Genomic DNA, 13,903 nt, shown 5'->3' with positions numbered 1-13,903 from the left:
CTGCTCCTTCTTGGTGGAGATGCAAAATCTAACATCCAGATTGGATGAGTGACTTCCTGGGACCACTTGGGGGAGTGGAGACTTTCGGAGGTCAGCTTCACCCCTCCCTGTCAGCTGGTGATACTGGGGAAGGCTCCTTCTCTGAGGTACTGAGTTACTGGCTCGTGGTAAAGGATGGTGCACATATGACAGTGGTTTTAAAGGTTAAAGTGCTGTAACAATGGCTACCATTTGCTGGGAGTTTAAGTGTGCCTGAGCTTTATGAAGACAAGAGGATTTGGGAATCTCAAAATGCTCCTTATTCCTTCTGACCTATGTATATCATCTAAATGATCATATTTCCCCTTGGACTTGAACTGCTTGAAGCACAAACAAGATTTGTGGCTCAACCGTGTAGGAAACTGGCTTGCATACCTTTGTTTTCATTGTAGTTCCCCTGGGCTTGAATTTTTACACTACTTTGTATTTTTCTTGGTAGTGATTTTTATGTATGGGAAGAATATAGTTGGTGGATGATCCTCTGAGTTGGCTCAACAGTTTTGTGGATTAAAGCACAATAGAAAGAAATGAAATCATAAGAAAGGCCACCATGAGTTGGGGGTCCCACCATTTGGAAGGCAAGCTCATGCCAAGTGGACAGTTAGTTGAGTGAAATGCCCAAGACTGAAGGATAAGACATGTCAAGAGAGCATCTTACCTTCTTCAATGGTTACATTCCCTCGGAAGAAGTATTTCCCGTGACCTCTGGAGAGCGCCACACCTAAGCTGTGCAGAGAAACAAAGCAGACCTTGAAACCCGTGGCATCGACTGGAATAGACTTGTGGGTTCACTTTTTATTTTCCATGTTCACATTTCCATTTCATGTTCTGTAGACAATTTTTCCAAGTTTACTTTCAAAACCCCACTGGTTATCGTTGGTATTGGTTTTTCTTAGGTTCAATCAGCTGCTTCAAAGCAATTTCTGACCAGAAGCATGGCAGCCATGGGCTGCTCGTGAGCATTTTCAGAGGCATGGCAAACTGCTCACCCTACTCTCGGAGGCCCTCTCGAGAGCCCTGCGCCCTGTTCTTCACCACTACCTGACGCACACCTGCCCTCCATTCAGCCACACATGGGTCTTTCCAGACCTTAGAGTTTACGGCTAGGGAAAATGACTCTCCTCTCAAGGACGAAAATGAAAACGTCCACTACACAAGTGTGGAGCCACGTTATTATGTTGTGGACTTCTGGGCCTGACCCTCTCCCTAGTCTAATAGATGCTCCCCCCTCTCCCAGGCTTGATTTAAGCTCCCTTCTAAAGGAAGAGAATATATTTTGAAAACACAGTCTCTTCATTTGGCAAACCCGCTTAGCGGTCATGTGTCCCCTCGATTGCTCTGCTTCCAAATGGCATCAGATTCATGATTCCTGGCAGTCTATGACAACACAATGCCATAATTTATTTTTCAGATTCATCTGGAGTCAGTAAATTCTTTCTCTCCTTAGCTCTGTGAGGCCCCGTTTCAGGAACGTGAAGCAGCCCCAGGGGATGACTTCTTACAGAAGTAAGGTCATTGTAGCAGGACCCTAGAATGTCACATGAGTGTCTGAAAGCAGGCAATGGGGTCAAGCCATTTTCCAGGACGGTTACAGAGAAATAACAGGATTCAAGGTAGACAAGCACAGAAGTACAGTTCAGAGAAATTAAAACAGAAGCACAACATGGAGGGATGGATATGCTACCTCCTCGTGCGAAGGCTCGTTTTTTTGATCATGGAAATAAAAGGTGAAATGGAGCTCACTGGGCAGCAAGTTAGCTAGATGGTTTAAGGACCGGGCAACCCTCTGAACTCGTCTCTCCACCCTTAGCTGGAACCCCCAAAGCTGATTTGCTTGGTAATGAGATGCAAAGCCATGACAAATCGAGTGAGTTCTCCTAGGTGAGCCTGAACCATCTTCCCCCTTCTGGAAAACAGAAAAAAAGCAGCCTGGGAAAAGCCCCTTCCTCACTCTTTCCAGCCTTTCGGCAGGGTGTTTGGTTATCTTCAGATGATGAGCTCTGAGAGCGTCAGCAGGTTTTGTACAAACACAACTGATGGATCTGATGGAATGTCCATGTATTATGGTCAGCTCTACCTGAAAGGAGTACCCTTGATGTCTGTATAATAGTAGTCATTTGTCATCACCAAAACCCGTTTCTAGATTGAAAAAAAAAAAAAAGTCGTAGAGAGAAGAAAACATGGTTAGTCTGCTAGGTGAAGCTTTCAGAAATAAATAAAAATAAATGGACACACTATGATCAGGTTAACAGTACTACATGAATCTTGTTTGAGATAAGTAAAGACAAGAGAAAAAATGATCTCAGCGAAAGATATTTATTCCAGATAGAGCTTTCAAAGCTAATTTTTCACAATGGTTTGTTTTAAATTAAGCGGCAAGAATGTTTGAGAAAAAATGTACCCCTTTGTCCACTGTCTTCTTCACCTCCATGGAGAACTTCCCAGTCTTCCTGTTTACCATGGCGTTTCTTAACTAAAATGATAAAAGAAAATTTGGTATTAGCTCTTCCCCAGGTTGCATGTCATCTGGACATCTTGCATCCTCCAGCTTGGGAGCACATTTGGTGGTTTGTGCAAAGCAGAGGTATGACAGGGCTGGGCTGTGTCCCCACCAAATTGTGGGCGCTCTGGTGCTAAGTCAGCATCTTACACTCAGGCCCCTGAAACAGGGCTTCTGAAGAATAAACATCCAGCTGCTGTCGTACCGGAGGAGAGAGGCTAACGACAATAAATGACTTTCAACTTTCATCTGGGGTGCTCATGTGAACCTCGGGCAGCCCCGATGATGTGGATGAAGCCCGAGAGTCCAAGAAGCGAGCCCGCACAAGTGCGAAAACACTCAAGAAGCAAGAATGTCTCTGGGGACAAGTTACATTTTCAGAAAGGGTATTAGTTTGTCATGAAGAAATCACTTTTCAAAACATAAGTCAAAGTTGTTTTTCTACACAGTAGGTTTTTCTTTTCTTTTCTTTTCTTTTCTTTTTTTTAAGACCAACCACTTAGAAGACAGGGACTCATTTTCTATAGCATGAAGCATCTTCAGATGCTCCCAGAGAAACCTGAGCAATTAGTAGTCTCACTTACAGTGACAGGCAGTGAACAGGGTGACCTGGTATCTGAGTTTCAGAAGTTCCATCTAGGGACACTGAGCCTCGCACCCTCCCCCCGCCCCTGGCTGACCTCTTCTAATTATGTGTGGCCCTTCTGTGGGTTTAGAGAAGGACCGCAGACGCAGTGATGAGAGATGTGCCGTCGCGGGCAGCAATGGGAGACGAGGGGGATGCCATTGAATGGGAGAGGAGCAAATTCTGACATGCCACAGCCTGTCGGGAACGGCTCTTTCTTGGCCCCATGGCTTTTTTTTTTTTTTTTTTTTAATCCTCTCCCCTCTTCTCTCCTTTGAGGAGCTTGGCGAAGATCTGGCTGATAGAAAACTGCAATGCTAGCAAGCACACTAAATTTGATTCGGGGCTGTCTAGATTTGGGTTCACATTCCCGTCTTCTGTGAGAGAGAGAGAGAGAGTAAAAAGCATAATTTTTAGCTGGAGGCATGTATAAAATAAAACATATATTTTACTCTAGATATTTTTTAACAACACATAATGGGCATTTCTGGAAATATTTTCCCATTTTAACTTTTGTGGTTTTGGATGGGGAGAGCTGGTCCTAATTAAGTCTACTTTCTAACTTTTAAGAACGGCTCGATTTATCTTTAACATGGTTTTCATTTTTCCTCTTTCTGGTGCCTGCCTAAAGCCATTTGGGACCTTCCCCTCTCACATTCCCCAGGCAAGTCAGAGATTAGGTAAGCTTCTCCGTGAGTCTGTACCACCCTGCCCCCAACTCCCAGTAGCACCAAAAAGTCAGCACTGGGGGGCTGGGCGGCTCCAAGGCCAGGGTCACTGAGGCTTTCTGGAGGCAAATGCTCAGATGACGAGTCCAGTCATGCTCTTTTCTTCAGTTTTAATGAAAATGGATTACACCTACTGAACACCTACATGTGGGGCAGGATGGTGCTGTAGTGAAGGACTCCGCGCAGCCAGAGCTTATGAAAGAATCACTTACTCTCTCTATGCCTCAGTTTCCTTCTCTGCAAAATGAAACTAATGACAGCATCCATCTCACAGACTTGCTGTGAGAAGCAGATGAGCCGATATTTAGAAGAGTGCCTCATCCACCCTAAGCAACCAGTAAATGTTAGCTGCCCCCCACCATCATCACCATCACCATCACCACTGCCCTCCTCCCTTACAATGCCAGCCCTCCTTCAACAGCTTAAGGGATCAGGATTCAAGCTTGAGTTTGCTTGACACAGATGCCCATGCTCTAAACCAACATTTTTCAAACTCTGTGAGCCACATGAGAAATACATCTTATTCTATGATGCCCTCCGACGTCTCCTATTTTAGTAGATTTCATAGCTTATGAGGGCTGCTCATGGACCATTCATGGACTTTGTGACCTCCCCCCAATTCCTATGTTAAAACTGCTGCTCTTTACCCCCTGTGGGTGGGCACAGACTGAAAAAGAGGCAGCCCACAGTAAAGAGAAATAACCCAGGGTGTCAAGACTCAAGTCTTACCGGTGACACATACCCCTGTTCTGTGAATTCTCTGTGGCTCCGTTTCCTCCTTTTCATTCATTCCATCAGAAGTGTTCTGATCGAGGACTCCCAGACCCCGGGGATCCCATCAGGTGCAGTGTAACTGTGTTGAACGGTCTTATAAAGCCCAGATGATACTGATAGATACCACCTATTGAGCTTTTACGATGTGCTAGACACAGGTTTTAAAACCCTCAAAATAAGGCACCATTCTTAACCCTATTTTACAAGTGGAGAAACTGAGGCACAAAGTTAAGAAACCTGCCTATAGTCACACAGGCTCTCTGCCCCTTAAGCCCACGCTGTTAGTTTTGCTTCCCAAATCAGGAGAGAAAGCATTTGGACAGATTTAAAGCATTAATATAACAATTGTATAGCATGAATACAAAAATAATGTATTGTTATTTCTGGATTTTTTTTTTTTTAATGAAAGAAAAGGTTTTAAACTTGACCATGCAACAGTCTTAGGTTTTAACTTTCCAGTAGGCTCTCCTACAAGCTCTAGGTTCTGCAAACTGGGGCTGACAGGAAGGTGGTTTCTGTCCTCGTTGCCATAGGATGAAAGGGGGTTTTGTGCCTTTACAACAGACTGTGGGGTTAGAATACAACACCGTGAGACCAGAACAGTCTAGAAATGTTGCTTTTCCATTGGAGGTTCGAGAAGGGGAGCAACTTGCCCCAAACCCTATGGTAAGTCAGTGGCACTGCTGCCCCAGGGGCTAGCTTACAAGACAAGATGGCAGAGGGTACCCAGAGCAGAGACCAGAATGATGGGGGAGTGACGAAACTCTCAGTCCCCACCAGGCCAGGAAGGGCAAGATTGACGATGCTGCTCAGAGCTGGCCAAATAGCCCTCGGTTTTGCCACTACCTGGATTATAGCAATGAGCATCTGGAGAAATGAAAATGTCCTGGCCGAGGAATATTCCCAAACAACTTTGGGTGTGCCCATATGTTAGCATATTATGTAGTCAGTAAAAAAAAATCACATGTGCCAATGTTCAACTTAACAGCGTCAAAGGAGAGCAAATTACAACATCAATGAAATGTCTTTATTTCTCCCTATCGGATGCAAGTATGATAATGCAGCGGACATTAAAGCAGCTTTCACCACAGTGGGGTTGATAAAAATAAAGGTCAAACCTCTTCAAGCTGGAAATAGTTTTCTGGGGATGGTGATCAGCTCCCCGGTCTCTCTGGGAAGCACCCTCCTTCTGCTGGGTCCTGCGTTATCCGGGTCAGATGCGCTTCCCCAGAGCCCCTGGTGAGTCCGTCTCTCTCGCCTGCACCCCGGAGCTGCAACAGCCTCCCTGACCCTTCAAAGCACCCACATTACAAGCTGGTGGTCACACTTCTGGTTCCGTTGTGAGCCTACAGCTCTTCCTCCCGTGTTAGAGTTCATAAAAGAAGCTCTCCCCCAGAGATTCACTGATCGCCTTGGGTTTTATGTGTTAAGTATATAATGACAGCTCGTTCTGCTAATGGTGGCTTGCTCTCCACATCAGAACATGCGCCTCACCTTTCCTGGTGCACAGGCAGCATGCACTTCCAGGCCCCCAAGGCCATGCCTTCTGGGCCAAGCCAAGAGATTAAAGGGGAAGGGAGAAGCGGGAGATTAACAGGTCTGTCATTCCCAAGCAAGCGTTTAACCAGAGTATGAAAACAGACTCGGACACAGAGTATCTGTACGACAAAATAAAAATCCTCTCAATCTCTCTCTCTCTCAATCTCTCTGTCTGGGGGGGGGGGGTAGTGGTGGGGGGGGGCGGTGACTGTGTTTGGTTTGGCGACCCAGGGCTCAAGCACGAGCTGCAGAGACACAGGAGTAGGTGTAAAGAAGAACAAGTTAGGGGCGCCTGGGTGGCTCAGTCGTTAAACGTCTGCCTTCGGCTCAGGTCATGATCCCAGGGTCCTGGGATCGAGCCCCGCATCGGGCTCCCTGCTCAGCGGGGAGTCTGCTTCTCCCTCTCCCACTCCCCCTGCTTGTGTTCCCTCTCTCGCTGTGTCTCTCTCTGTCAAATAAATAAATAAAATCTTAAAAAAAAAAAAAAAAAAGAAGAACAAATTAATTGAGCACAGTTCTCAGAAATTTACCCCAGGAGAAGAGGTATGTGGGGTTTTAGAAAGAAAAGACTCGAAGGATATTTTCCACAGAACCATTGCGGTTAAGGAGAACTGTGAGTTGACTGGAGAGCAGCAGAAAAGGCTCACACTGCAACCGAGGGGGTTTCAGGTGGCCCGGAGGCAGAATCTGATGGGCCGGCGTCTACAGCGCCACCCCATGGCGAGCATTTGTTTAGCCCCTGGCTCTGCAAGGACTCCCCATCTCTGCGGCACCCCTCAGGGAGGATACTATGGAAACACCGTGAGGGCACTGATACAGAGTCTTTAAGGACTCTTGGACTCGAGGGCTCTTTATAAGGCATAACAAAGTGGCCAACAGCTTTGGGGCCAGGCAGCCTGGGCTGGAATCCACATGGTGTGCCCGTGGACCAAGCTGTTCTCTGCCTCAGTTTCCTTACTGCAAAATGAGGATGGCAATAACACTGACTTTGTAAAACTGTTGTGTAGAATCAACAAGTTCATCCACATATAGCACCTGGAACAGTGCTGGCATATAGGAAGGGCTCAGTATGTCAGTTATTATTATCTATGTTCATTTTTTCTCTTCATTGAAATAATCATGTTCACTGGGGAAAGTTTGGGAATGACTAAGAGGTAACAGGAGTAAGAAAAATGTCATCCTTAAGTCTTTCAACCCTCTGTGGGAATTTATAACCAAAGGTTAAACTCCATTTTAAAAGATTTTTTTTTTTTTTCCTTCCCAGAGGTGACCAACACTGGTGATTCAGGCAGGGCTATAGATGTCTCAGGGTCCCTTCCTGGCTGATGGGTCCCCAAAGATCTGTCTTACTCATTGTATTTTGATGTGATGCCTAAGTCGCCTGGAGCCTGGGCCAGACGTCCTGCTCATCTACCTCTAAACGGTTTCTCATTTTTCTTCCTCTTTTTAAGATTCTAATTTTAGCCAGTCTATTTTGCACATGTTTTAATAGTCTATGTGACCTCACATCTTCTTTGGAAGGACACAGGGTCTACGTTATAAATACCGTCATTATAGTCAACAAGAGCCGAGTTGCTGAGAGAAGTAAGATGTTCCTTCCAAGAAGCTCTCTGCCGCTGGGCAGGCTCAAGCTGTTTCCTCCTTAGTGGGCTCTACTTCATGGCCTTTCCCAGATCCTCACCAAAAGCCTGCCGGCTGCCACTTACATGCAAACCCCAGTGGTGGACATATGGGCATGTGGGATCACATGTCAATGTTACAAAGCTTCTCTGTATAGGTTCCAGTATTCTCCAGTCAACGGAGTGCAAATCTCTAGGAGAGAAATGGTGACCCGAGTTTTCCCAAATACGTTGGTGGGGTACACACAATGTGCTTTGAGTGTATCATGTTCCTCAAGGAAGTAAGACAAGAGACCCAAACCAGAGAGACCACGAGAGACCAGTCTGAGCGGAGTAAGAGCTCTGAACTTGTAGGAGACGTGGGAACTTTGAAGGTGGACACCAAAAACCCCTGGGAGTCGGGTGAAGGTGAAGAACGTGTAAGAGGCTGGGAATCCGATGCTCTGCAGCTCCGATGAGAAAAGAAGATAGGGCAAGGAAAGCCACGATTAATAAAAGGAGATAGCAGCTCCTTGAAAATTAACCGGAGTGCAGGCGATGACTAGAGTGAGCCAAGTAATAAATCTCTTCCCGTAACATGATGTGAGGACTCTGAAGTGAGAACGAGCATAAAGCAGTTTGCCTCCCATGTTGATCCAAATGGATGGGACGAAGCGGGGGAAGCATGTTGACGACAAGGTTCCAGCCTTCTGGGAAAGGAAACAAAAAGGTCCAGTGAAGTCAAAATAAAGCAACTGATAAAGTGAAGATGGAAGAAAAAGGAAAACAGTGGAACGCGCCCTTCAAACACTCACGAGACAATTTAGCAGCTGCGAGTCCAGGGGACATTCATTCATGAGCAGGCGACCTGAGGATTGATGCTGATGAGAATAGGAGGAAGAATAGCCACTGCTCACAGACGCGCCCCATGTCCACACAGTGGCGTACACACATTTTCATCTTTCAGCATATTAGCACGTGTTAAGATTCACAAGAGCTCTCTGATGTAGGTACTATTATCGTCATACTCATTTTACTGGGGAAAAAGGGACAAAAACCAAAATCGAGGCCCGGAAAGGATAACTGTGTGCTGGAGACCAACAGCCAGCAGATTGCCACGGCGGGATTCGAACCCAGGCGGGCTAATGCCCGGGCAGTGCCCCTCAAGACTGCGCTAGCCTGCTTCTTGGGAAGAGCAGGAGGAAAGGGGAGAGCGTGGACACTGGGTGCAGTACAACCTAAAGACCCCGATGACCATGTTTACAGAACAAGATGTAAAACCCTACGAGGTCACTGAGCTGACCCGACGTCAGGCCACCAGCAGGTGGGGAAAAGAGGGCAGGTGAGGAAGCTGTTTTTTATCAAACAGTAGGTATTTTGTCTGAACTTGAGTTTCAAGAGTCCTAATACAGATGAAGGAAATCAGCTACACTTCTAAGATATGCCTCTTGCATTTTATAGGCCAGGAAGAAAGTCCGAGATTTACGCTAGCTGAGATGTCCAGGGAGCAGAGGACACAGAAGGAAGAGACTGACAGCAAGAGAACCCAGCTGGGGAGTCCAAATGGTTCCCCTCAACAACTCATTGGAAAGCAGGACAGACTGAGGGACGGAAACACGGCTATCTCCATGGTGAAACTGAAGACAGGCCCCTGGACACGTCAGGGAGGGTGTGGGCAGAGAGCCGTGGTTGTGGCACAGACGCCCCACAGAGAAAGTCAAGAGCAAGGATCCAGGCAGGAACTCATGGAAAGTGACAATTTAATTAAGGACAGTCTGCCTACATTCGCACAAAGGCAGCCATGTTGAACAAATCTGATTTATTGAGGAAATAACAGGGAGACGGACGGGGTTAAGTCATGGCCATAAGGAAGGCTTTTGATACAGTGCCGAAGGCTGAGTTGGTGCGGGAAATAAGCGTGTGAGCTCTTGTGGTGTGGCCGCAAGGCGGACGGCTGGGACCGCCCAGGAAATGGACTGCCCACCACGCAGAAGGGAGGCAGGCCTGCTCAGCCCTGGACGGCTCCCCGAAAGCAAGGGCTGTGCCCAGGGCATCCTGACAAGGGCACCTGGTCCTAACTTGACAGAGGGCAGAGCCTTCTGCTGCCCAGCCAGGCTCAGGCCAGGCTCCCCTGAGGGTGGCAAGTCCCATAAACTGCACCGAGCAAGAGTCTGGACGAATCCATAGCAGAAGGGACCAAAGCCTGTCAGGGGATGGTTTCAGCCGACTGCGCCAAGCAGGCAGGCGGCTGGCCTCGCTGCAACTGTTCCAGCCAGCAGGAGACTTATAAACTCCCAACGCCCTAAAAAGAGCCCATTGTCTTCATGTCCCTCTGGTGGCCAGGTGTCCCCTGGCCTCTCGGCCAGCTCCCGGGGTGGCCTCCAGGTACAGAAATGGGTACCGCGGAGCTCCCTCCTCACCGGGCTTGAAAACCAGTCACTTACCACATCATCCCGGTCTTCCCACTCCACCTCAGAGAGGTCAACGCTACTGTAGTTAGGTTTCCTTCGCTTTTTTCCTTCTTCGTACTGGTAGCGAGAGGGAGGTAAAGAAAGAGAGAGAGAAAAAAAAAAATTTCCATGAGATCATCAGCCAGGGCCGCGTTTATCTTCCCAAGCCCTGTTTCTCGGGTGGGAACTGAGTGGAGGGACATTGGAGAGAGGTCCAGTAGGGCACCGTCCAAGGGACTGTAATAGCAGGAAAGCTCAGGCCAGGTGCTCTGAGCTGGGGAAATAACAAGCCGATGCTCCTTGAAATGAATTTACCTACTGGACTCATTGCCTCCAAATCCACCAGAAGCGAAGCAAAGATTTCCCCCTGCCCGGATGGCATCTGTGTGAAATAGGGGAGATCCTTCTCTACTCCAAAGTTTTAAAAAAGCCACCATTTTGTGACACAGGAAAGGGCTTTTTACGGTTTCCCAAAAACCGAGTCCTATCCCTTTGTCTTACAGTTCTCCTACCCCGACCTCCGGTCTCAAACCTGCCCCGCGCTCCTTGGTGAGGAAGGAAAAGCACCGGTCTCCACAGCAGCGCTCAACATCCTGGTAACATTGTGTAGACACACAGAGTCTACTACTTGCTCTCACACAGGCCGTAGCAGGACTGAGCTAAGTGCGGCCTCTCTACCCGGGGTGGATGTGGGTATTGGGAGTCACCGCCAGATTTAATGGCCATGAGGGCATTTCTCTGGAAAACTCACGAGTGTCTTAAGAACAGGGGGAGTGGTTTTCGTTTTTTCCTCCCTAAATCACTGGTGTTAGTCACCCCGCAACCCTACCATTTTATCTGCTGGCCGGTCATGTGTCTGGATGTTCCTGTGTCTCAGCGCCTTTAATGATGGTGGTTGGGATGTTTATAATGTAGGAAAGTCTGCCCTCTACTGCAGGCTAAAGATAAGCAACCCCTTTACCAGTTCATATGGTATATTGGCATATTGGAAAAAATACCTATGTATGTATAGCTTTTTTTTTTCTTTTTTTGTCCCTAAGTTGGTCATCATTTGGATGGAATTGGTAAGATTTGAAATGCGACGCAGCGTCACTGTGTTTTCAGACCCCCCAAACAACAGGTAACCATAGTGGACACTGCTTGGTTCCTGGAGACAGGTGCTAAAGGCAATTCACAGATGTTCAAGGTCAGTTTTAGGACACTGGATCCACTGTAGATGAAGAGGAGGGGAAGCGGCTCCCTGAGAGGCCGCTGTAAATGACAGCAGATTTGCAGTTGGATCCCGTTATGGAAACTTTGTGTGTTCGTGGAAGCTCAGGCCCTTGCGAGAGCCAGGCGGGAGCTGAGTGGGAGGAACAGGAATGGGGTGGGTGGGGTTGTCACCCATGTGTCACAGTGAGGAGGTGTGGTGGGGAAGGGGGCACATCATGCTAACAAGACTCGACATGTCCCTTTGAGGAGGTAGAGTCAGACACTCTTGGACCTCTGTTAACTGTCTAATGGCCCCCACGTTCCATTTTGGTAAGAACCATCCCCGAGAGCCACTAGGTGCCCCAGAAGCTCACACAGCCCAGCTTCTGAGCAAAAGGCAGAGCTTTCTCAATATTTTGGGCGGCATAATGCTAGTTCTAAACTGTTTGTTTGTGAGAAGTACTTCCTTTGGTCATTTCAAAATGCTCCTTTATTTATTTATTCAAACACATTTATCAGACACCTCGTAAGGACCAGGTACTAAGGATATCAATAAAGCCAAGTAGGTAGTCTTTCTTTCTTTTCCAAAGACTTGCTTGCAGTTTATCACCCTTAATTTTGCCTTTCGAAGGTCAGTTCATTGCCCACCATACATACAGGAACAGAGGTTGTCACAAGTTAAATAATGGGTCAAAGGACACTTTAGATAAGATCACATGGCCAGTGTGGGGCAGGACACCCCCACCCACCACCAGCCCCTGACCAAATTTTTATGGCTGAGACTCATGTTATTTCAAACACTCCTAAAGAAATTCAAAAACACCTCCGAGGTCCCGAGCACCAAATGTTCCCTTATCCTCAGAAAATGTCCATTTGTCTTTGTGAGAATGGTTCTGCCACTTACTGGGCCTGTGATCCTGAGCAGGGAGCCCAGTTGCTCCATGCTCCCCTTTTTTCAGTTGCAAAATAGGAAAAACAATAGTACCTCCCTGGCAATGGTAGGTTGAGAGAATTAACTAGATACTATATGTAAATGGACAAACACAATCCTGGCACAGAATAAAGCCTTAATATATAGCTAGCATGATTCCCGAGAGCCATGACTTTGCTAGCCAAGACACAGGCTCACATTGTATACAGTTGGCTAATATGTCATTTCCTTGAAATGAAGGAGACCCAGTGATTCAGCATGTCACTGTTCTGTAAACCATAGGCAGGCAGGAGATGTTTGTGTCAGTCACATGCATATACCTCCTCCTGGTGTGTATATCTTATGCACCAAGACTTGTGGACTGTAGCTCAGCTGGGACTCAAAACTGTCCCAGCAGAAAAATTCATACCTGTGCTAAAGAACCCAAGTGCTTTTAGATGGTACTTGGCAATTCTGTAATCCACAGAGAACCCTTGACTTCTGACCATTCCCGGATGCCTTTCTTCATTTTTTTTTTTCTTATAGCCACTCAAGAAATTCAATACACTGCACTTTTGATCGTCAGGAAACCTGGAGGGTTTAGAGTATGAAGAAGCATTCACAGTGGGCTGGTCCATAAACCAGTGAGTCTAAATAATTTCATTTCATTGGAGTAAACAGGCAGGGCTGGGGATACCTGCTCTGGAACTCCATTGTAGGAATGCCCCTCTACAATGTCTGCTTAACCAAGTATGTGAAACCGGTCTAAAACACTACCCACTTAGGTCTTTATTAATGGGTAAGCTCCTTTACAGTGCAAGTAGTAACGCAGCAGAGTGATTATTTTGAATGAGGGAAGGAAAAGTCAGAGCCTGTTGCATAAAATAAAACAGATTGAGGGTGAGGAGTGAACTCCAGCATAATGACCCTAGATCCACCTTCATCTTTTCTCCCATGAAGACAGCATATGGGAAGGCTAGAGAGTAGACTTCCACAAGGAAGACGCTTGTGCCGTGCACTGCCCCCACTCATCCCCCACATTTTCCAGGGTAATTGCCTTGCTTTCCTGCAGGGAAGCCCTTGGGCCCCCCTCTCAGTAAATATAGTTCTTGTGAAAGCAAGACCATCCTGGGTCAGAGATAGGCAAGTGACCTGAGCATGTGAGGAGACCCACATCTCTCCAGGACACAGAGACTGGTTCAGAGCTGGGGATATAACCCACGCCTACCCAAATGAGCTTCAGCCTGGCATGCTTTCCTGGGTTTATCCAGATAAAGGAGCTGTGCATCTGCTAGCACCATTAAGGTGGTGGGATGTGAACATGAGCTCCTCATAACTACCTCTGCTTCTGCTTAGAGAGAGCCTTCCTGAGAAGGAAGCCAGTGCAGAGAAAGCAGAGAAAAGGCAGGAGAGAGTCCTGAAAACACAGTGTGTGTGCCTGGATCAATCTGTGCCTAAAATCTTTATGCCCTTGGATGTTTCAGGTACCAACTAGATTCTCTCCACATTTCCCCTTTCCCTTCTTAAAGATTTTTTTTTGTTTTTAAGC

At 47.1% G+C, this 13,903-nt stretch overlaps 1 protein-coding gene across 5 annotated transcripts in view; it reads right to left on the bottom strand.

Annotated features, from left to right (window-relative positions):
* Positions 1 to 13,903, bottom strand: part of CACNA2D3 (calcium voltage-gated channel auxiliary subunit alpha2delta 3) — an 891,383-nt gene that overhangs the window by 192,849 nt on the left and 684,631 nt on the right. For all 5 annotated transcript variants that reach the window (XM_035723841.1, XM_027586868.1, XM_027586871.1 and 2 more), the window contains 4 exons: positions 10,248 to 10,331; positions 2,441 to 2,512; positions 2,117 to 2,178; positions 698 to 765 (listed from right to left, as the gene is read on the bottom strand). In XM_035723841.1, the coding sequence (XP_035579734.1) occupies positions 698 to 765; positions 2,117 to 2,178; positions 2,441 to 2,512; positions 10,248 to 10,331 (286 nt within the window). The remainder of the gene's footprint in view (positions 1 to 697; positions 766 to 2,116; positions 2,179 to 2,440; positions 2,513 to 10,247; positions 10,332 to 13,903) is intronic.

This window comes from Zalophus californianus, chromosome 1 (genome assembly GCF_009762305.2).
Source record: "Zalophus californianus isolate mZalCal1 chromosome 1, mZalCal1.pri.v2, whole genome shotgun sequence".
Lineage (NCBI taxonomy): Eukaryota > Metazoa > Chordata > Mammalia > Carnivora > Otariidae > Zalophus > Zalophus californianus.
The sequence above is the reverse complement of the archived record's forward strand: the minus strand, read 5'-3'. Positions and strand labels throughout refer to the sequence as shown.